The 24,825-nt window shown below is 45.3% G+C and overlaps 1 protein-coding gene across 2 annotated transcripts in view; it reads right to left on the minus strand.

Moving 5' to 3' along the window:
* Positions 1-24,825, minus strand: part of sacs (sacsin molecular chaperone) — a 205,859-nt gene that overhangs the window by 57,143 nt on the left and 123,891 nt on the right. For both annotated transcript variants that reach the window (XM_070892203.1, XM_070892204.1), the window contains 2 exons: positions 15,721-17,203; positions 3,610-3,701 (listed from right to left, as the gene is read on the minus strand). In XM_070892203.1, coding sequence (XP_070748304.1) covers positions 3,610-3,701; positions 15,721-17,203 — 1,575 coding nt within the window. The remainder of the gene's footprint in view (positions 1-3,609; positions 3,702-15,720; positions 17,204-24,825) is intronic.

Here is a 24,825-nt window from a genome sequence, read left to right on the forward strand (position 1 = left end):
TTCAAGCATGAGCTGGATTTTCTGACTAGGTAGATACTGCAGGGAATTTAAGGCCTGACTAGTTTCGATCGATCGGAGAGCAATTTCCCAGATTTTTTTTCTCAAATTGTCCTGGGTTTTCATCTGTTTTTTTGCTTCTCCCAGGATATCACATGATTTTGGGCGGGTTGGAGTGGCTATATTGGCCTTGGAAGGAGTGTAGCGCAGATTAGCCAGAATGTTACCAGGGCTCCAAGGGTTAGATTATGAGGAGATTTTACATAAACGAGGCTTGTATTCCCTGGAATATAGAAGGTCAAGGGGTGATTTGATTGAGATTTTAAGATTTTGAAAAGAATTTATCGGCTAGATAGAGATAACCTTTTCTGCTGGTGGAGGAGTCGAGGACAAGGGGACATAACCTTAAAATCAGAGCCAGGCCATTCAAGAGAGGTTAGGAAACATTTCTTCATGCAAAGGTTGGTCGAAGTATGGAACTCTCTTCCCAAAAAACACAGTAGATGCTTGATCAACTAATAATTTTAAATCAGAGCGATAGATTTTTGCCATCCAAGGGTATGAAGCGATACGGAGTCAAGGCAGGTGGATGGAGTTACGATACAGATCAGCCTTGAATGGTGGAACAGGCTCGAGGTGCTGATTGTCCTGCTCCTGCTCCTATGTTCCTATCCCATTGCACTTTACAGCCAATTACGTATTTTTAAAGTGTAATCACTCGTAATGTAGGAAATGCGGCAGCCAATTTGCACACAGCAAATCTCACAAACAGCAATGTAATAATAATTAGATAATCTGTTTTAATGATATTGGTTGAGGGATAAGTATTGGCCAGGTCACCAGGGAGTACATCCCTCTCTTTGAAATAGTGCCATGTGATCTTTTATAATAGAGCTTTCAGTACTGAATCAGAATAGTCTTCAACTATCCTAAGGTGCAATGCAGTCGGGAATGGTCAGGATTTTCAGGAATTTACTGATCAGCATTGAAATGGGGGAAACTGCTTGTACCCTGTATTGCCCTTAATCAAGAACCTCCTTAACATATCCAGCTGCCCTCAAGAAATACTGAAGAAAACAAATTACTGTTTTCACCTCCCCGATTTTATTTGCTAAGGGCATCTTTTCCTCTAATCCCCCTCCTTCCCCATGCTCTGATTTTACCTTCACTTTGTCTTCTTATGCCCACAGATCTCAGAAATCCACTCACATTTCTCGATCAATGGTGATCCACAGCCAGCTACCAGGAAGCATTTGTCAGCAGTCACATATCTTGTCCTGTAAAGTTTACTCATCCCACCATTATTTTTTTTTTTCCTGAACACAGTGGCCGAGAGAGATCGGTTTCTGCCATCCTGCCGGCACGAACTAGGCACAAGGATCAATCCCTGCACAGGATGGGGGTAGGTCTGAGGCCCATCTAATATTGGGACTTGGGCCTTATTCTCATCAGGCTTGCTGGGCATACCCAGGCAGCTCTCCGAGTGACATTATTTGAATTTCGGGCCACTGCTGACGACGCAGGTAGTTCTTCCAAGAGGATGTTGATCAGTCCGGGAGAGGGAGGGAGGGAGACAGATGATCGAGAAGGGAGGTCCATGTAGCGATCGGGATGGCGGTGGAGGGCGCAGAACGTGGTTTTAATGTGGAGCTGAGAGGAGCACGCCTGCACCTCCCGGCTCCACATTCAGACTTGCATATGCAGAGGGCCTAATACCCGTTTCAGGTGTGGGCCCTGGACGTCTCCTTTGATGGGTGGCACAATTCCAGCTCAGAATGTGTACGCATGAGCTGCCCACTATATTGAACAGTTTGGCACCCATTTTATGCCTGTAAGATGGGCACAGCATCATCAACTTTCTAGGCCATTGACTCTTGCGGGAGTACAGTTCAATGGGCACTAACTTGCCCAAACGCCATTGCTCAGGTGTGAACCTAGATAGCGAGCACTAGCAGTCTATTCAATTTTGAGAGTATCACAACCAAGCCAAATATTTTACTCACCAAACAACCACACACACACATTTTGCAGCAGGGATCATTGCACACTAATTAGGATTAAGAACTGTGCACTAAGGCCAACTGTAGCTGTCTTGGTTGAGATCAGCTAACTCAGCACAGACTGGAGATCAAATTCGATATTGGCAGTCTCACATTTGAATGGCGAAGCTACGATCAAAGGATCACTGTACATCGGTAACCTTTCCGCACAGGAGGCCTAGAAGGTGGGCATTTGTATATTTCAAGCTCTTTATTTTATGTACTTAGAAACTCATTTAAATCACAAGTTACCCTTGAAAGTGCTCGTCCCAGCAGTTGTTTTGCCTGCTGGTGCAGGTTCTAGTTTTAACCGATCATAGTTTAAGCCTTTTTAAAAAAACAGGAGGCCTGATTTTAAGCCTCAGTGCCTGACGAGAGGTGTTAAACTATCAGCAATATGGTATTCGCCTTATCCATGCCGCTATTACGCCCCACACCACTTTAACAGGCGTGATTTGGGCAGCTTCGGAGATCCTCGCCCCAGGCAGATGAGGGCCTCATTAACATGCAAAAGTCGGCATCTGATGACATCATGCAGACCCTGATGTTTTTTTTACCCCGGGCTGTGCGACTCATGCGCAGTGCTGATATCGCCCGGGGAAGCTGGCATGAGAGGGCTCCAGGGCCAGAAGAGGTCCAGGTAAGTAAAAAAAAGTTACTTTTTTGTAAGTTTCCTTGTGGGCCAGGAAGAGCAGGAGTTCTCCTCCAGACTATGCAAGGAATCCTTGGACCTCTCCTGCTCTGGCCTTCTGCCCCATTCCCCAAACAGGGATTCATTTTGCTGCATCTGTCCTGCACTGTGTGGACCTAGACAGCTGAAACAGTATAAATATGTTTGGACCAAGTTGTACAGGGCAAAAAAAGATACGTCCATAAAAAAGCACTGCAGTTAAATTTCACACTGAGCTCGCAGCTTCCAGCATTCCTGAAATCTGAGTTAAACATAGAAAATACTTCCGTGTAAAAATAAATTCAAAGTTACTTTTAAAGGAAGTGCTTAGAAGCTATTGTATCTGGGACCAAAAGTCTGCCGAGGGAGGAGAGGTAGAAGTGCCAGGATCCACCCACTCAAGACCTCTGCTGCCAAAGTTAGCGAGGTCAGGGGAAAGTTCTCTGAGGACCGATGATGTGCGAACTCCTAGCGTGGGAAGTCCGCATCACCAGCTCGGGCCACTTTTATGCCACTGACCTTACAATGCTGAATGCAAATATAATTGGGTCCTGACATAAATTCCACCCACCAGAGTTGCAGCGGGAGTGTTCCAGAAGGGCTGGGGATTTGCGGCCCTCTATGTCTTTAGAAACAGATTATGAACTCTTCAGCCTGCATGACTCACCCTGAGTAAGGAGGAAGTTCCATTTGACAAAACTGCACATTTTCAATGCAGTGGGTCCCATGTCGTCTTATGCCCTGCCATAAGGGTATGCAGACTGTTAATATGAAGTCTAACCCCAGCGTAATCTGCTGCAGGGAACCCAAATTATAATGCATGCAAGCAGTTGAATGGATCTCAAACCAGTCCTGTTAATGGTTAAAGCAAATAGCTAGAATTATTTATCAAGTGTGCCTTACCTCGGCTTTCAGCGGCTTCCCTCAGAGCAGACAAGACAGTTGGCTTCAGATTTTCTGCTAGAAATCTTCCCTCCAGTCCTGGGAAAAGGGACCTATGTAAAAGTCAAAGCTTAGCTTCATGTTTAAGCAAGCTGTTCTCAATGCTCTTTATAAATGACTGACCTCTAAAATCAACTCTTTGCTTCACAGCCAAGAGGACCATGTATCTCACTGGAAGCCTGAACTGCTTCAACAACCAATTGTTAGGGATAAAGTCAGGATGGATGCCTGAATACAATCCAGTTTCCATTGTGGGATCCTACAATATCCTGGACTTCTTAAGGTTCACTTATGCTCACCAGTGGTGTTCTAAAACATTAGCAGTTATTTGGATAAAGCATATCTGAAAACAATGGTGTTGCTCTCTTTTACCAGTAGGTTATTATACAGTATTCGATAAGCCTGAAGCAAGGCCAAATTCTTCTAGCAGTACAAACAGATGAAATAACTTCAGAGGGGGAAGGAGAAGAGGATAGAGACAGTTGTTTCGGATTTTAAGTACTGTAAAAATTGCATTAAAAGGTTTAAATTCTGCTAAAATTTAGCAACAACACTTATTTGTGACTATTTTCCATTAACAGTGAGATCCTTTGATGGGCTACTCTGACCAAAGAGAAACATAGGACAAAATACAAACTCACAGGACATTGTGGTCATTCTGCAAAGCTAGGAGGAGTCAGTAACAGTAAATTAGGTTTGGACATAAATTAAGCTATCTGTTTGGGTTCTGTAGGGAAAATGCTAGAATCTATTATTCGGGACTTGGTAACAGGGCACTTAATGGCCCATAATTTGCAGTCAACAGTGAAAAGGCGTTCGCTGCTGGCCTCGAAGAAAGCTTCCCACAAAGATCTCACAATCTCTGTGGAGAGATGTTCAGCTTTTCTGACGTTCAATTAAGATCAGTGCAGTTTAGTGGGAATTTCATAGTGCGAGCTGCTGTCACGTCAACAAGCTGTCTAAGCCGTCAATCACAATGCAGAATTCTCACAGCCAGGGAACCAGGAAGTGAAGAAGTTGTCTTAATTCAGACTTTTTAAAAATGCTAGCGAGCAAAGGAAAGATTGGCGCGCTCAGATGGGAAGAAGGTAAACCTAAAATAAAGATAAACAAAGTTTCTTAAAAATTTTTAATTTTTATTAAAATGGATAAATTTGACATTCACACAAATAAAAATTAGTTTGTCAGGGCCAGAATGTTTGTTTAGCAGTCAATACGTAGTTAAAATCCAGTTACACCTAATCTAACAAGGTCTAACTTTAATGGGGTATTTAACAGTGATATTACTGTGGAAAAATCCAAGTTTTCTCCAGTTTCACTGATTTCCCGGATTGCCGGCTATAGGGGCAGTGGGGCACAGCACAACTAGTGTCGGAGCAGTGAATAACTGACCGCATTGTCAGGATTTCCAATTTAGGATGCGCAGGTGCTAAACCCTGAAGTTGCGCTAAGTTTCACAGGCGTACTAATAGCGAACACTGTTCAGTTCGCTGTTATTAACCACCGCAAATTCCGGGCCATTATGATGGGGCAGATTCAACACAGATTTATGAAAGGGAAATCGTGTTTGATAAATCTATTAGAGTTTTTTGAGGTTGTAACCAATGTTCCCTCTATTTTCTTTTCGTGCACAGTCCCTTTAAATTTGTTGCATGGTATCTCTTCCAGCCACAACAGCTTGTGAGCAGCCTGCACGTAACCTCCGGACTAGGGGGAACGTTGGTTGTAACTAGCAGGGTAGATAAAGGGGAACCAGTGGATGTAGTGTATTTGCATTTTCAGATGGCATTCGATAAAGTGCCACACAAGAGGTTATTACACAAAATTAGGGCTCATGGGATTGGGGGAATTGGTTAATGGACTGAAAACAGAGAGTAGGAATAAACGGGTCATTTTCAGGTTGGCAGATTGTAACTAGTGTGGTACCACAAGGATCAGTGCTTGGGCCTCAGCTATTTACAATCTGTATCATATGAGGGGAGTTTATCCAAGGTTGCTGATGATATAAAGCTAATTGGGAAAGTAAGTCGTGAGGAAGATACAAAGAGGCTGCAAAGGGATATAGACAGATTAAGTGAGTTCATAAGAACATGGCAGATAGAATTATGGGCCCAAGTTTCCACACGATAAAAAACGGGCGCCCCTCCGAGCTGGGTGTGCCCGTTTTTTGCGCCGAAAACGGCGCCGGAAAAAAAACGCGCGATTCTGGAGCTCCATGTCTGCTTGGCGTGGCGCCCAGGGGGCGGAGCCTACCACTCGCGCCGATTTTGTAAGTGGGAGGGGGCGGGTACCATTTAAATTAGTTTTTTTCCTGCCGGCAACCCTGCGCGTGCGCGTTGGAGCATTCGTGCATGCGCAGTGTGAAGGAAACATTGGCACTCGGCCATTTTTATAGTTCTTTGTAGCTGTTTAATTTTTGAAAATTTTTTAATAAAAGCACATTGCCATCAGCACATCAGCACTGAGGCTTCTTGCAGCAGTGAGAAGGCAGCAGGAAGCCTCAGAAAGTTGAGGCAGCCGTTTTCCCCCCCCCCCCCCGCCCGCCGTCGGGAACGGCTCCCCCCCCCACGGGAACGAACGGCTGCCTCCTTCCCCCCCCCGCGGGAACGAACCGGCTGCCTCAATTCTCCCTGGCTGAAGCACTTTCACACAGGTAGGAAGATGGTTTATTTAATCTTTTCTTTGCTTATAAATTTTTATTCAGGTTGGATTTATTTGTATAATATTTGTATAAGTATAAATAAGGATTTATTATAGAATTTAATGACTTCCCTTCCCCCCCCTCCCCCCCCCCCCCCACCTCGTTCTGGACGCCTAATTTGTAACCTGCGCCTGATTTTTTAATGTGTAGAACAGGTTTTTTCAGTTCTACAAAAATCTTCACTTGCTCCATTCTAAGTTAGTTTGGAGTAAGTTTTCACTGTGGAAACTTTGAAATCAGGCCTCAGTGGCCGGACACGCCCTCTTTTGAAGAAAAAATTCTGTTCCAAAGTGAAACTGTTCTAACTGACTAGAACTGCAGGAAAAAAAATGTGGAGAATTGCGATTTCTAAGATAGTCCGTTCTCCACCAGTTGCTCCTAAAAATCAGGCGCAAATCATGTGGAAACTTGGGCCCATAATGTGGAGAGATGTCAAGTTATCCACTTTGGTAGGGAAAATAGAAAAACATTTTTTTTTAAATGGTGATATATTGGGAAATGTTGGTATTCAGAGGTACCTGGGTGTCCTTGTACACGAATGATTGAAAGTTACATGCAAGTACAGCAAGCAATGAAGAAAGCAAGTGGTATGTTGGCCTTTATTACAAAAGGACTGGAGTATAAGAGTAAAGAAGTCTTACTGCAATTATATAGGGCCTTGGTGAGACCACACCTGGAGCACTATGTACAGTCTTGCTCTCCTTACCTAAGGAAGGATATACTTGCCTTAGAGGGAGTGCAACAAAGGTTCACCAGACTGAATCCTGGGGTTGGGGGATTGTTCTATGAGGAGAGATTGAGGAGACAAGGCCTACATTCTCTAGAATTTAGAAAAATGAGAGGTGATTTCATTGAAACATCCAACATTCTTACAGGGCTTGACAGGGGAAATGCTGAGAGGATGTTTCCCCTGGCCGGGAAGTCTAGAAGCAGGGGGTCAGAGTCTCAGAATAAGGGATTGGTCATCTACGACTGAGATAAGGAGAAATTTCTTCACTCAAAGGGTTGTGAATCTTTGGAATCCTCTACCCCAGAGGACTATGGATGATCAGGCATTGAGTATATTCGAGACAGAGATCGATAGATTTTTGGATATTGACGGATTCAAGAGATATGGGGATAGTACGGGAAGATGGAGTTGAGGTCGAAGATCAGCCATGATCTTATTGAATGGCCTATTCTTGCTCCTATTTCTTATGATCTTACCCTGAACAAAATTTTTTCTGGTATAAATAAGATTTCTAATCTTGAATATTGGGAAAATTGGTGACATAGTGACCTTTAGCGAAGCAGAATTGGTTTTGAAAAACAGCTCACTAAGTGCCAACGGCCCTCTGATACCACACTCACAAAGTGGGTCATTCTTGATTTGTGAGCATGAGAGTGATTACAGATTGTTCAACCTTGGAGATGGTTTGGCTAACATCCATACAAGTTTACTTCCAGCTAGATAGTGAGCAGGAGCACAATTCTTAGCCAATTGGAGAGCTTCCACCACTACCTATACCTTGGTCGAGATTAGTGCAGGCCAGGGATCAAACCTGGAAATCCAGATCTGGAAGCTCAGCACCACACAATGCAGCTTATTCATCTATCGAGTTTGTCGTGGTCTTTCATTTGGTGCGCAAGAAATTCAAGTCTTGAACATTTTATTATTTTCTGGAGCACCGTTGTCACTAAGCTTTTTTAGCTTATCGGCAACAATGGCAAAACACATCAAAATTAAGCCAATACAATTCTGTGGTATATATCAATGATTTAGACTTCAACGTAGGGGGAATGATTAAGAAGTTTGCAAATGATACAAAAATTGGCCGTGTGGTTGATCGTGAGGAAGAAAGCTGTAAACTGCAGGAAGGTATCAATGTACTGGTCAGGTGGGCGGGAAAGTGGTAAATGGAGTTGGTGAGAGGGGAGCGACCTATCAAAAGCCCAGCGGGAGATCGAGAGCCAGCGGCAGTTGGTGAGAGGGGAGCGACCTATCAAAAGCCCAGCGGGAGATCGAGAGCCAGCGGCAGTTGGTGAGAGGGGAGCGAACTATCAAAAGCCCAGCGGGAGATCGAGAGCCAGCGGCAGTTGGTGAGAGGGGAGCGACCTATCAAAAGCCCAGCGGGAGATCGAGAGCCAGCGGCAGTTGGTGAGAGGGGAGCGACCTATCAAAAGCCCAGCGGGAGATCGAGAGCCAGCGGCAGTTGGTGAGAGGGGAGCGACCTATCAAAAGCCCAGCGGGAGATCGAGAGCCAGCGGCAGTGGGTGAGAGGGGAGCGACTTATCAAAAGCCCAGCGGGAGATCGAGAGCCAGCGGCAGTTGGTGAGAGGGGAGCGACCTATCAAAAGCCCAGCGGGAGATCGAGAGCCAGCGGCAGTTGGTGAGAGGGGAGCGACCTATCAAAAGCATACCGGTGCAGCTACAGCGGGAGAGAAAGCAAAATAGAAGTAGAAAGTAATCAAAAAGTGACGTCACAGCCAATGTGGTAAGTGATTGGCTGGTGATTGGTGAGTAGCTTTTCTTTTCTTTTTTATATCAGTAAGTGAACTGCAACATTGTTATTACCAATTTAAGGGTATCTAAGGTAAAGACATGGCAGGAGAGCTCGGCCATGTGATATGCTCCTCCTGTACCATGTGGGAACTCGGGGACACTTCCGGTGTCCCTGGGCGCTACGTGTGTGGGAAGTGTATCTGCCTCGAGCTCTTGACAGTCCGCGTTGCGGAATTGGAGCTGAGGGTGGATTCACTCTGGAGCATCCACGATGCTGAGAATGACGTGAGTATCACGTGTAGTGAGTTGGTCTTACCGCAGGAGAAGGGTCCACAGCCAGATAGGGAATGGAAGACCAGCAGGAAGAGCAGTGCAAGAAAGATAGTGCAGGGGTCCCCTGTGGTCATCCCCCTGCAAAACAGATGCACTGCTTTGAGTACTGTCGGGGAGGATGACTCATCAGGGGAGGGCAGCAGCAGCCAAGTTCATGTCACCGTAGGTGGCTCTGCTGCAAAGGAGGGCAGGAAAAAGAGTGGGAGCGCGATAGTGATTGGGGATTCGATGGTGAGGGGAATAGATAGGCGTTTCTGCGGACGCAACCGAGACTCCAGGATGGTATGTTGCCTCCCTGGTGCAAGGGTCAAGGATGTCTCGGAGCGGGTGCAGGACATTCTGAAATGGGAGGGAGAACAGCCACTTGTCGTGGTGCACATTGGTACCAACGACATAGGTAAAAAAAGGGATGAGGTCCTACGAAAAGAATTTAAGGAGCTAGGAGCTAAATTAAAAAGTAGGACCTCAAAAGTAGTAATCTCGGGATTGCTACCAGTGCCACGTGCTAGTCAGAGTAGGAATCGCAGGATAGCGCAGATGAATACATGGCTTGAGCAGTAGTGCAGCAGGGAGGGATTCAAGTTCTTGGGGCATTGGAACCGGTTCTGGGGGAGGTGGGACCAGTACAAACCGGACGGTCTGCACCTGGGCAGGTCCGGAACCAATGTCCTAGGGGGAGTGTTTGCTAGTGCTGTTGGGGAGGAGTTAAACTAATATTGCAGGGGAATGGGAACCTATGCAGGGAGACAGAGGGAGACAAAAATGAGGCAAAAGCAAAAGACAGAAAGGAGATGAGGAAAAGTGGAGGGCAGAGAAACCCAAGGCAAAGAACAAAAAGGGCCACTGTACAGCAAAATTCTAAAAGGACAAAGGGTGTTAAAAAAGCAAGCCTGAAGGCTTTGTGTCTTAATGCAAGGAGTATCCGCAATAAGGTGGATGAATTAACTGTGCAAACAGATGTTAACAAATATGATGTGATTGGGATTACGGAGACGTGGCTCCAGGATGATCAGGGCTAGGAACTCAACATCCAGGGGTATTCAACATTCAGGAAGGATAGAATAAAAGGAAAAGGAGGTGGGGTAGCATTGCTGGTTAAAGAGGAGATTAATGCAATAGTTAGGAAAGACATTAGCTTGGATGATGTGGAATCTATATGGGTAGAGCTGCAGAACACTAAAGGGCAAAAATCGTTAGTGGGAGTTGTGTACAGACCTCCAAACAGTAGTAGTGATGTTGGGGAGGGCATCAAACAGGAAATTAGGAGTGCATGCAATAAAGGTGCAGCAGTTATAATGGGTGACTTTAATATGCACATAGATTGGGCTAGCCAAACTGGAAGCAATACGGTGGAGGAGGATTTCCTGGAATGCATAAGGGATGGTTTTCTGGACCAATATGTCGAGGAACCAACTAGGGGGGAGGCCATCTTAGACTGGGTGTTGTGTAATGAAAGAGGATTAATTAGCAATCTCATTGTGCGAGGCCCCTTGGGGAAGAGTGACCATAATATGGTGGAATTCTGCATTAGGATGGAGAATGAAACAGTTAATTCAGAGACCATGGTCCAGAACTTAAAGAAGGGTAACTTTGAAGATATGAGGCATGAATTGGCTAAGATAGATTGGCTAATGATACTTAAGGGGTTGACTGTGGATGGGCAATGGCAGACATTTAGAGACCGCATGGATGAATTACAACAATTGTACATTGATGTCTGGCGTAAAAATAAAAAAGGGAAGGTGGCTCAACCGTGGCTATCAAGGGAAATCAGGGATAGTATTAAAGCCAAGGAAATGGCATACAAATTGGCCAGAAATAGCAGCGAACCTGGGGACTGGGAGAAATTTAGAACTCAGCAGAGGAGGACAAAGGGTTTGATTAGGGCAGGGAAAATGGAGTACGAGAAGAAGCTTGCAGGGAACATTAAGGCGGATTGCAAAAGTTTCTATAGGTATGTAAAGAGAAAAAGGTTAGTAAAGACAAACGTAGGTCCCCTGCAGTCAGAATCAGGGGAAGTCATAACGGGGAACAAAGAAATGGCAGACCAATTGAACAAGTACTTTGGTTCAGTATTCACTAAGGAGGACACAAACAACCTTCCGGATATAAAAGTGGTCAGAGGGTCTATTAAGGAGGAGGAACTGAGGGAAATCTTTATTAGTCGGGAAATTGTGTTGGGGAAATTGATGGGATTGAAGGCCGATAAATCCCCAGGGCCTGATGGACTGCATCCCAGAGTACTTAAGGAGGTGGCCTTGGAAATAGCGGATGCATTGACAGTCATTTTCCAACATTCCATTGACTCTGGATTAGTTCCTATCGAGTGGAGGGTAGCCAATGTAACCCCACTTTTTAAAAAAGGAGGGAGAGAGAAAGCAGGGAATTATAGACCGGTCAGCCTGACCTCAGTAGTGGGTAAAATGATGGAATCAATTATTAAGGATGTCATAGCAGCGCATTTGGAAAATGGTGACATGATAGGTCCAAGTCAGCATGGATTTGTGAAAGGGAGATCATGCTTGACAAATCTTCTGGAATTTTTTGAGGATGTTTCCAATAAAGTGGACAAAGGAGTACCAGTTGATGTGGTATATTTGGACTTTCAGAAGGCTTTCGACAAGGTCCCACACAGGAGATTAATGTGCAAAGTTAAAGCACATGGGATTGGGGGTAGTGTGCTGACGTGGATTGAGAACTGGTTGTCAGACAGGAAGCAAAGAGTAGGAGTAAATGTATACTTTTCGGAATGGCAGGCAGTGACTAGTGGGGTACCGCAGGGTTCTGTAATGGGGCCCCAGCTGTTTACATTGTACATTAATGATTTAGACGAGGGGATTAAATGTAGTATCTCCAAATTTGCGGATGACACTAAGTTGGGTGGCAGTGTGATCTGCGAGGAGGATGCTATGAGGCTACAGAGTGACTTGGATAGGTTAGGTGAGTGGGCAAATGCGTGGCAGATGAAGTATAATGTGGATAAATGTGAGGTTATCCACTTTGGTGGTAAAAACAGAGAGACAGACTATTATCTGAATGGTGACAGATTAGGAAAAGGGAAGGTGCAACGAGACCTGGGTGTCATGGTACATCAGTCATTGAAGGTTGACATGCAGGTACAGCAGGCGGTTAAGAAAGCAAATGGCATGTTGGCCTTCATAGCGAGGGGATTTGAGTACAGGGGCAGGGAGGTGTTGCTACAGTTGTACAGGGCCTTGGTGAGGCCACACCTGGAGTATTGTGTACAGTTTTGGTCTCCTAACTTGAGGAAGGACATTCTTGCTATTGAGGGAGTGCAGCGAAGATTCACCAGACTGATTCCCGGGATGGTGGGACTGACCTATCAAGAAAGACTGGATCAACTGGGCTTGTATTCACTGGAGTTCAGAAGAGTGAGAGGAGACCTCATAGAAACGTTTAAAATTCTGACGGGTTTGGACAGGTTGGATGCAGGAAGAATGTTCCCAATGTTGGGGAAGTCCAGAACCAGGGGTCACAGTCTAAGGATAAGGGGTAAGCCATTTAGGACCGAGATAAGGAGAAACTTCTTCATCCAGAGAGTGGTGAACCTGTGGAATTCTCTACCACAGGAAGTAGTTGAGGCCAATTCACTAAATATATTCAAAAGGGAGTTAGATGAAGTCCTTACTACTCGGGGGATCAAGGGGTATGGCATGAAAGCAGGAAGTGGATACTGAAGTTTCATGTTCAGCCATGAACTCATTGAATGGCGGTGCAGGCTAGAAGGGCTGAATGGCCTGCTCCTGCACCTATTTTCTATGTTTCTATGTTTCTAATCTGATGAATTGTGAGATAATGCATTTGGGGAGGGCAAACAAGGCAAGGGAATACACAATAAATGGTAGGATACTGAGAAGTGTAGAGGAACAGGCAGACATGGAGTGCAGGTCCACAGATCCCTGAAGGTAGCAGGCCAGGTCGACAAGGTGGGCTAAGAAATCATATGGGATACTTGTCTTTATTAGCCAAGGTATAAAATACAAGAGCAGGGAGGTTATACTTGAACTGTGGTCTAGTGTTTTATAAACACTAGACCACAGCTAAAGTACTACATACAGTTCTGGTCACCACATTACAGGAAAGATGTGATTGCACTAGAGAGAGTAGAGGAGATTTACGAGGATGTTGCCAGGACTGGAGAAATTTAGCTATAAGGAAGGATTGGATTGGCTGAGGTTGTTTTCAATGGAACAGAGGAGGATGATGGGAGACATAATTGAGGTGTATAAAATTGAGGGGCCTGAATAGAGTGGATAGCAAAGACATATTTCCCTTAGCAAAGAGGTCAATAAACAGAAGGCATAGATTTAAAGTAATTGGCAGAAGGTTTAGCAGGGAGTTGAGGAGAACTTCTTTCACCGAGAGGGCGGTAGGGGTCTGGAACTCACTGCCTGAAAGGGTGGTAGAGGCAGAAACTCTCACCGCATTTAAAAAGTACTTGGATGTGCACTTGAAGTGCCGTAACCTACAGGGCTATGGACCAAGAGCTGGAAAGTGGGATTAGGTTTGTTAGCTTCGGATAGCACAGACGCAATGGGCCAAATGGCCTCCTTCTGTGCCCTAAATTTCTATGAATCTTGTGAAATATTCATCAGCTCAAATTGATCATAAGTGACACACCTGCAACCTACAATACTCCGTCCTCTCTGTAGGCTGGCATGGAAGGTTTCTCAACCCTTACTTTCATTTCCATCAGATTTGGTGATCCATCTTGGATCAATAATGCATTCAGTTCTGCTGCCTCTTCTGCTTATGGCATCCAGCAACTTGATCACTTCAAGCCCACTTTATTTCTCCTTGTAATGTCTGCTAATCTACAGTTAGAATTTCTAAAAGCAGTTTGATATGGAAATAAGTTTTCAATGCTACCATCCTGCTCCTCCATAGAAAGACATAGAAGTCACAGCATGGAAACAGGCTACTTGCCCCAACCAGTCCATGTCAGCATTTACCCTCCATATGAGCAAACCATTCTCAGCACATTTACCCACCCTAGTCCCATATCTTCATTTTCTAGTTCCTCATACCAGGCCAGATCCTAGTGAAGCTGTGTTTTACCCTCTCTAAACCCACAATATCTTTCCTATAATATTGGATCCCAATACTACATCCAGTACTCTGACGGAGATCCTATGAAGTTTCATATAGGCTCATCGTTACTTCTGGGCTTTTATTATCGATGCCTTTTCAGCTAAAACCTAGAATTCTTTAGCCTTTTTTACAGTCTAATGAAGTGCTGCTTATAATGTCCTGTGAACTTGTACCCCCAAATACTTCTGCTCTTCCATAACATCAAGCCAACTGCTATTCAGAGTATAATTTCTGCTGTTTTTTTAACCAACATACATCAGCACATACTTACTAACATTGAATTCATCTGTACTTTATAGTCTATTCCCCATTTTATCAATATCCCTTCACAGCTTTCTTATTGGGCTTCTAAAGAATTAACTGTTCCTCCTATTTTGGCATAATTTGGTATTTCAACACCATTCTCTCTAGGCCTATATCTAATGCATTGGTATACAGTGAACTGAAGTGGCCCCAAAACTAAAACCTGAAGGACACAATGCCCACTTTCCAACAACTCTAAAAAAAACTCTACTTTCTGTTTTTTTACTTGTAATTAATTTCAATCCAGTTTTCTACATCTCCCTAATTCTACACACCTCTAGTAAAATTCTGTGTGGCACAATGTCAAACGGTTTATTAAGTCCATGTAAACTACATCCACTGCATTTCCTTCATCCACTATGTATGTTACTTCCTTAAAGAATTATATGAGGTTAGTCAAGCATGATCATCCCTTTAGAAATCTGTGCTGGATACTTCCAACTATTTTCTCTTTATCTTGGTATGTAATAATCTCATCCTTAAAGATTCTAAAATTTTCCCTACCACAGATGTTAAGCTAACTGACCTGTAATTACCCAGATTAGTTCTGTCTTCCTTTTTAAAAATGGATACTTCATTGGCCTCGACCTCTAGCTCATATTCACATTCACTATAACTTTAATTATAATTACTAGGGTCTTGATAATTTCCTCCCTTATGACCCTAGGATGTGTGCCATCTGGCCCTGTTTCTTTGTCTTCCTCGAGCCTATTTAACTTACCTTAAAAAAAATTAATCCATCATAATATTGCTCATTCCACTCTCGACCATTTCAGGATTCACCTCCTCTCTGATATTCTTCTAGTTAGTAAAGACCAATGCAAAGTACTTATTAAATACCTCTTCCATTTTATGATCATCATCTACAAATTGACAATCGTCGCCTATCAGGGGTCCACCAATTTAACAATTCAGTAGCCTATTACCAAAGCTGTCTCCTGCAATGTTTGGGAGTCCTCTTTACCAGTTCTCTTCCATCCTAGGTGTACAGTTGTTAAATCTCCTTAAAAAAAAAATGATAATTTGGCTGTCTATCCTCCATACCCAACTCAAATCTCAATGATGCTGGTAAACAATAATCCCTCCTATACTGCTCCATTTTTATGTCACTATGACAAGCAACATCATGCTGAAATGTTACCTGGGATGATCGTCTGTGGCAATGTAAATTGCATCCTTATCTGCTGTGGAGGAGTCAAAAGATATGAAGTTTCCATTCTGTAGTGGAAGAAGCTCCACTCCAATCAATTCTCCAAAGTTGTGATCAGTCAGCACATACTCCAGTAGATGAAGTTTCTCCTCTGCACTGCCTCGATGTCTGAATTTCCTAATCATCTGCCGCACCAGAGAAGGACTGACTTTCTTTAGGTTCTTTTCATCAGAGATATAAGCCTTCAAAGCATTAGAGACATTTGCAGGCACTCGGGCTATCTGTACTCCTGCCTTATTGAGGAAGTTGAGCACATTTTCTGTAAAGTCTTTGCTATAGTCCATTTCACAGAAATAAACTAAGTCAACTTTCACCCAATGGTTACTCATTGAATAGATTACAGGATGCTGAATCAGCTCCTTAAAGAGAGGCTCTAAAATTGGTTTCCAGTGTACTCGGATCTTGCTGACATCAGGCCAAACTTTGTGAATTGCCTCAGGAGTTAATAAAGAATCCTGGTCTTTTTCAGCTTGGGTTCGTTTCACAGCTTCTAGAATCAGGGTGGCATACGTTTTTGGAACTACATTATTAACAAGGAGCTCATTCCATAGAGCAGCTGGGTCTCTCCACTGGTCCACTTCTCTCCACTTAATACTCCTTCTGTTATCTGTTAATCCAAAGAAACCACTGATGTGCACTGGTAGGCCAGTCTTGCTTTCTTCACCAGGAGGTAAAGGAAGGAAGCAAAATGCTCGCCCTATGAACTCAGACACAGCTCCTTTCACCTCCTCACTACCAAGGAGAGGCATGGCAATGCCAATATTAGGAATGTACTTCAAGTCTTCAGCCAAACAGTCTAGTTCATTGCACATCCCTCGGCCTCCCACACTGTTGCAAACCAACCAAGACATTTCCTCTATTTCTTTTGAAGTCACATCTTCAGTCACGATGTTTACATGGTAGGTCACACATGTCACATTGTTGCTTGGAATATTATTGCAGTAGCGATCTGCAGCAGTCCTTAGGATCTTTAAGGAGTTTGGCCGCTCTTGTTTCAGCTCTTTACCCTCAGAGGCAATCACTCTGAAGAGCATTCTCTCCGTGCCATTGGATTCCCTGCTGTACAAAGTCACACTCTGCACATTTTTCAGGAACAGTAGAAGGGAGCTGGCATCTGCTTTGAATGACTCAAACAGCTCAAGAACCTTATCTTTATTGTACACATTGTTGCTCACATAGGATGGTTTCTTACGGAGAGGGAACCTGAATATGGTGCCAGGAAAGAAGCCATCTTTAAAGGTTTCTTTGGTGCTATCAAAGATTCCAACATATGGTGCAAATTGATCTGGGTGCTCACTAATCTCTTCTCGATCATTTGTTAGATTCCAACTTTGACCTGATTCATGGGATCCAAAGAGTGATTGATGGGGATCCAATATTCCAATTTGAGTCCCACTAAATATGCACGGTACATCTGTGGAAAAAGAAATGATACTCTTCAATGTAACAGCCAATCTATACAGAATAAATTTACAGATATAAACTATTGAGGCAACCACCGCCGTACACATGCTTTATAATATCATTTCTCTGGTCACCAGCACAATTTCAACCTCCACCCAGAGTGAAGGAGATCACTGAGCAGCATAGGATGCTCCATGGGGGAGGGAAAAAAAACTTTCATTTCTGAGCCATTTGTAGCCCTCGATCCATCTCCCGGCAGCTTTGGCCTAACAGGGAAGCCATCAGTTCTCTCCTGCTCAGGCCTTGGGTTAAAATAGCAGTTGGGTCTCAATTACATCATCGAAGCCCGATCTGCATATTTAACGAGGACCATGGCAGTTTGGAGCATGTGTCCCTTTCAGCTGGGGGGGGGGCAGAGTTAATATCGAGGTCTTTCTTCTTGGATTAAAGTGTCACCCTTTGCAGCGTTTCATCACAACATCTCCCTAGCTTTCCTGGCAACTCCAATCATTCCATGCATAAACTTTTCCCTTTATAGTCCCCATCAACAAGAGTAATACTTTACTCCTATCAGACTTTGTGAGAAAGCGCATATCATGGATTAATACAGACAAATCAAAGTAGGACACAATTTTAATTTTACTATAAATGTGACCAACTATTTTTTATCACTATGTTTCCCATGGACATTTTGATACATTTTCCTAATTCCTATCTGGATGCTGCATCTAGGCGCCACCTAAGCACCCATGTCATGAGATGTGGTTGGCTGCTAAACAAATACAAGAGTCTCTTGAGACGGAGATGGCTTTCATCTCATGAGAGCGGAGTCTTGAAATGGATCAGCTGTGTGCAGCCTCTCTTCTGTGATTGGCTGGCAGGCTATTGAAGAGCCAAGCCAGAGGCCTGGCATGTATTGTCAACCCAAGAAACAGCAGCCTCATTTCGGATGATTCTAGCTACACCACTGGTACTGGGCACACAAAATCTGATTACAGTTTATTTGAACCCAAATTTGAATTTTGCCATTCGAGTTTTTTTTAAATCAGAGTGAAATTTTGTGAGAAGTCAATAGGGGAAAATTGCGGATGGAGGCTTTCTTCGAACGAACGCCTCCGACCCCCCAAAAATTAACAAAAATACTTGGTGGTCCCGGAGGAACATAGGATTCCGGTCGGAGCGTATGGGAACCTGTCCTCGAGGTACGTATTCGTATTCTGGAATCACGTGGGCCCAGACCACCAATCACTATTTAGTATTCTAACTGAATAATGGGAACTCCGTTTTTACGAGCTCCCATTACGATCAATGAGAATATCCCGCAAAAACAAGAAACACAATAAAAAAATTTTAAAACTCACATATTTAAAATTAAATGTTTTAGAGAAAAAATTATTTTTAAAAATTTTTTATTTAATGCGTTTTAATAGGGTTAAAATAAACTTACCTTAAAGGACATGGTTTCGAATATAAAAATGCGTGATAAAATTTAATTTTTCCATGTTTTAAATATGCCTGCTTTTTACCAGGTGTAAGAGTTTGAAGGACATTTGCTGGGCAAGAGTTGGGCAAATAGCTCAATCTCTGCCCCGCGGATGTCCTTCCTGCGGGGATGCGTTGGATCTGTCAAAATTTTGACAGATTGGAAAAGCTGTTTCACGGCACATGCGCATTGCGCGCTGAGAACCGGCATTTGCGAGGCCTCTTCGGGTGTGTGCGCACATCGTACGCACCCGGAGAGGCCGCAAATTTCGGCCCATTGGGTTGACTCAGTGATAGAAGTGAGGTTAGACAACTGATATCATCTACTATAAAACCGGATATTGAGAAATCATTTTCAAGACAACTACTAAGATAATGGAAAGCTTTGTTGCAGCTGTCAGTATTGCAGCCATCTTCATGGGAGAATGTGCACACGAGAAAGGTGGTTTGGTAAAGGATAGCTTAGGTCTGAGGCAAAGCTGAAAAATAAGTGGCAAAAGAAGAGGAAATTTCTCAGGGAGATGGAGAGCAAGGCAGATGATTGGACAAAAGGAGAGTGGACTGGAGCACGTAGGCCTCAAACTTAGTTAAGGCAATCCTTGTCAAAGGGAAGCCTGAATGAAGCAAGCACAATTTGTAAATGAAAATTCCAAAGGATGGCTACTGGGTGAAAGTCATGGTCATGTAAATATAGCAGGGAACAAGGACCCGAAATTGGTCTGGACATAAGGTCTGCCCATTTCTCGGTGGTATGCTGGCGGTGCGTTGGTTCAAACCACCGAGACTGAAGAGTGCAATTTTTAAGTCTAAGAATAAGGGGTAAGCCATTTAGGACCGAGATGAGGAGAAACTTCTTCACTCAGAGAATTGTGAACCTGTGGAATTCGCTACCACAGAAAGTTGTTAAGGCCAGTTCGTTAGATATATTCAAAAGGGAGTTAGATGTGGCCCTTATGGCTAAAGAGATCAAGGGGTATGGAGAGAAAGCAGGAATTGGGTACTGAAGTTGCATGATCAGCAATGATCATATTGAATGGTGGTGCAAGCTCGGAGGGCCGAATAGCCTACTCCTGCACCTATTTTCTATGTTTCGATGGTGGATTTTTTTCAACTGTATGCGAGTGGTATGCAGCGGGTGTATGTAGCATTGTAGTCGATCCAGATCGACTTTCTTGTCGATTGATGGTGCAGCACTGCACTGCACATGCTTTTTTTTCTGAGAAGCTTTTTACCTGCGATTTCAGGGTCAGGGGTCATGTTATATCTTGAATAAAGAGTCAGACTAGATGCTGCAAGCTCAAAATAAGGTATGACCGTAGTCCTTTATTACAGATCTCAGAGTGCCTCTCCAGCCTGTGAGGCCTCTTTATATACAGATGCTCACAAGGGATTGTGGGATCTCTTGGGACTCCAGCGGATAAGCCCTCTGGTGGTTAGACATGGTATTTACAGGTTTACATATTTAACACTCCGCCCCCCCCCCCCTCAAAGTCAATAGTGTAACTATTTACAATGTGAGTTGATCTGGGGCCTTCCTTTCCCTGGTTGATCGTCTTGGTGCAAATGCTGGTTTTGGCGAGTCGTTTGTTGGGCCCTCGCTGGGCTGCTGGGGGTGATGAGTCCTGCTGGGCTGCTGTGGGTGATGGGTTCTGCTTCATGGTCAACCGCTGGGTTGGTTGCCACGTGTGTGTGTTGGAGGGTCAAAAAAGGTGGAGTCTATTGTGGGTTGTTCTGGATAGTCCGTGAATCTGAGTTTGGTTTGGTCCAAGTGTTTCCTGCAGGTGAGTCCATTTGAAAGTTTGACCACAATCACCCTACTCTGCTCTTTGGCCAAAACAGTGCCAGGGAGCCACTTGGAACTTGTCCATAGTTCAACACAAATACAGGATCATTTATCTCAATTTCGCGTGACACATTTGCGTGATCATGATATGTATTCTGTTGAAGCCGCCTGTTCTCTAACTGTTTGCGTAGATCAAGGTGTACTAACGAGAGCCTTATCTTCAGTGCCTTTTTCATGAGCAGTTCAGTGGAAGGGACCCCAGTGAGCGAGTGGGGTTTTTGTGTGCTAACTAAGCAGGACTCGGGATAAACGAGTCTGCAGTGAACCTTCAGTTACCCTTTTCAAGCTCTGCTTGATTGTTTGAACTGCTCGTTCTGCCTGACCGTTGGACACAGGTTTAAACGGGGCAGATGTGACATGTTTGATCCCATTGCGGGTCATGAACTCCTTGAACTCGGCACTGGTAAAGCACAGCCCATTGTCGCTTACAAGGACATCAGGCGGGCCATGCGTGGCAAACATGGTGGCAGTGGACATGCTTGCCGACATTATCACACATTCAATCCATTTGGAGTACGCATCTACAACCACTAAGAACATTTTTCCCAAGAATGGGCCTGCATAGTCGACATGGACCCTGGACCACGGTTTGGAGGGTCAGGACCATAAACTTAGTGGCGCCTCCCTGGGTGCATTGCTTAACTGTGAACATGTAGTACATTTGTGCACGCAGGACTCTAAGTCTGCATCGATACCAGGCCACCACACGTGCTATCTGGCTATCGCTTTCATCATTACGATGCCTGGGTGGGTGCTGTGGAGATCACTGATGAAAGAGTCCCTGCCTTTTTTGGCACCACTAACGGATTACCCCACAGAAGGCAGTCTGCCTGTATAGACATTTCAGCTTTGCGCCGCTGGTACGGCTTTATTTCTTCCTGCATCTCTAACGGGACACTAGACCAACTCCCGTGGAGCACACAGTTTTTTACTAAGGACAGTAGAGGTCTTGGCTCGTCCAGGTTCTAATCTGTCAGGTGGTAACAGGTAATTGCTCACTCTCAAATGCTTCCATTACCATAACTAAATCTGCGGGCTGTGTCATCTCCACCCGTGGTGGGCAATAATGTCATAGGCAGTCCCTCGGAATCGAGGAGGACTTGCTTCCACTCCCAAGGTGAGTTCTTTGATGGCTGAACAGTCCGATACGAGAGCCATAGACCCTGTTACAGGTGGGACAGATATTGGTCGAGGGAAGTAGTCGGTGGGGCTGGTTTGCCAAGCGAAGCTGATCGAGTGTGGTCAGTGTTTCAATACTGGGGATGTTAGCCTGGTCGAGGACACTGATGTTGGTGCGCCTGTCCTCCCAGGGGATTTGCAGGATCTTGCGGAGACATCGTTGGTGATACATCTCCAGCGACTTGAGGTGCCTTCTATACATCCTCCATGCCTCAGATCCATACAGGAAGGCGGGTATTACTACAGCCCCGTAGACTATGAGCTTGGTGGTAGATTTGAGGGCCTGGTCTTCAAACACTCTTTTTCTCAGACGGCCGAAGGCTGCGCTGGCGCACTGGAGGCGATATTGAATCTCCGCATCAATGTCTGCCTTTGTTGATGAGGCTCCTGAGATATGGGAAATGGTCCACGTTGTCCAGGGCCGCACCGTGGATCTTGATGATTGGAGGGCAGTGCTGTGCGGCGGTGACAGGCTGGTGGAGGACCTTTGTCTTACGGATGTTAAGCGTAAGCCCCATGCTTTCATATGCCTCAGTGAATACATTGACTATATCCTGGAGTTCAGCCTCCGAATGTGCACAGACGCAGGCGTCGTCTGCATACTGCAGCTCAACGACAGAGGTTGGGGTGATCTTGGACCTGGCCTGAAGGCGGCGTAGGTTAAACCGCTTCCCACTGGTTCTGTAGTTTAATTCCACTCCAGTGGGGAGCTTGTTGATTGTGAGGTGGAGCATAGCGGCAAGGAAGATTGAAAAGGAGGGTTGGAGTGATAACGCAGCCCTGTTTGACCCCGGTCCGGAGGTGGATTGGGTCTGTAATGGATCCGTTGGTAAGGATCACGGCCTGCATGTCAGCGTGAAGCAGGCGAAGGATGTTGACAAACTTTTGGGGACATCCGAAACAGAGGAGGACGCTCCATAGACCCTCACCGTTGACAGTGTCAAAGGCCTTTGCAAGATCGAAAAAGGCCATGTATAAGAGCTGGCGCTGCTCCCTGCATTTTTCCTGCAACTGTTGCACTGCAATGATCATGTCTGTTGTACCCCAGAGGGGACGGAATTCGCATTGTGATTCCAGGAGGAGCTCCTCGGCCACAGGGAGAAGACGATTGAGGAGAACTCGAACGACAACTTTCCCAGTGGCTGATAGCAGGGAGATTCCCCTGTAGTTGCCGCAGTCGGATTTGTCCCCTTTTTAAAAAATGTTCACAATCACTGCATCTCTCAGATCTCCCGGCATGCTCTCCTCCCTCCAGATGAGAGCGATGAGGTCATGTATACGCGCCAACAGTGCCCCTCCTCTCCGCCATATTTTAGCGCCTCAGCAGGGATTCCATCCGCACCCGTAGCCTTGTTGTTCTTGAGCTGTTTTATGGCTTTGCCAATCTCGTGCAACGTTGGAGTTTCACTGAGTTGGTGGCGGGTCGCATGCTGCGGGATGGAGTTGAGAACACTCGCGTCAAAGGCAGAGTCTCGATTGAGGAGATCTTCAAAATGCTCCTTCCATCGGGCCCTGACAGCCTCGGTGTCCTTGATGAGTGTTTCCCCATTCTTGGCCAGGAGTGGGGTGGGGCCTCGGGAGTTTGGACAGTAGGTGGCCTTGATTGCAGTGAAGAATCCTTGCATATTGTGGCTGTCGGCCAGATATTGTATCTCCTGTGCTTTCTCCACCCACCAACTGTTCTTTAGGTCCCGGGTTTTTTGTTGGACCTGAGCCTTGAGCCGTCTGTAATGTTGTTTTGCAGCTCCCGAGTTGGGTTGTTGCTTGAGGCTCAGAAATGCTATTAGTTCTTCGATCTCCTGATCATTTTCATCAAACCAATCCTGATATTTTCTGGTTGAGTAACCAAGTGTCTCTTCACAGGCACTGGTTATAGAGGCCTGGAAGGCAGACCAAGCGCGATGGGGATTCAGCATCTCAGGGTCATCAAGGCACGCCAGATTAGCTGTGAGGCGCTGGCTGTATAGTGCTCTCTTAGCTGGGTCTCTAAGTGCCCTGGCCTTAACTTTTTTGCGGAACTGCTTCTACTGTCCCCTCTGCTTTGGGACAATGTTAATGTTGATGATGGATCGGATTAGGCGGTGGTCCGTCCAGCAGTCGTCAGTTCCTGTCATGGCGCAGGTGATGCGCACATCCTTGCGATCCCTGGCTCGGATGATGACATAGTCGAGTAGGTGCCAGTGTTTGGAGTGAGGGTGTTGCCACTATACCTTGTATTTGTCTCTCTGGCGGAACAGGGTGTTGGTGATGAGGAGTTCATGTTCTAGACATTTTGTCAGGAGTAGGGTACCGTTGGAGTTGGCTTTCCCTTCACACTCTCTGCCAATCACACCTCCCCAGAGGGCTGTGTCTTTGCCGACCCTGGCATTAAAATCACCCAGGAGGATCAATTTGTCACCCGTGGGGACGTGGGACAAGGGTGTCTCGAGGTTAGAATAAAAACCCTCCATAGCCTCATCCATTGCATCGAGTGTAGGGGCGTACGCACTGATGACTGTGGCACATTGGTTCCGAGAAAGGGTAATACGAAGAGTCATGAGGCGTTCGTTAACCCCACGGGGGGAGTCTTTGAGGCGGTCGACCAGTTCATTCTTGACGGCAAAGCCGACTCCCTGAAGGTGGCGTTCTGCCTCTGGTTTCCCTTTCCAGAAGAAGGTGTAACCTCCACCATGTTCCTTCAACTGGCCTTCACCTGCCCGCCGGGTCTCGCTTAGGGCGGCGATGTCAATGTCAAAACATCTGAGTTCCCGGTCAACTATGGCAGTGCGGCGTTCCGGCCTGTTGCTGTTGGGATTGTCCATGAGGGTCCTGATGTTTCAGTCCTGAACTTCATACTGACGAAGTGGAAGATGCTTGTGCGTGAGTTCTTTTAACGTGGGGTGGCCACTGCACACCGACAATGGCAGCCTGCTGAGAACATCGGCACAGTTTTCTGTGCCTGGCCTGTGGCGGAAGGCATAGTTGTATGCGGACGACATGAGCGCCCATCTCTGGATGCGGGACGATGCATTCGTATTTATCTCCTTGCTTTCAGAAAAGAGGGATATAAGCGGCTTATGGTCAGTTTCCAATTCAAATTTGAAACCGAACTGATATTGATGCATTTTCTTTACGCCATAAACACACGC

Source organism: Pristiophorus japonicus, chromosome 10, assembly GCF_044704955.1.
Source record: "Pristiophorus japonicus isolate sPriJap1 chromosome 10, sPriJap1.hap1, whole genome shotgun sequence".
Lineage (NCBI taxonomy): Eukaryota > Metazoa > Chordata > Chondrichthyes > Pristiophoridae > Pristiophorus > Pristiophorus japonicus.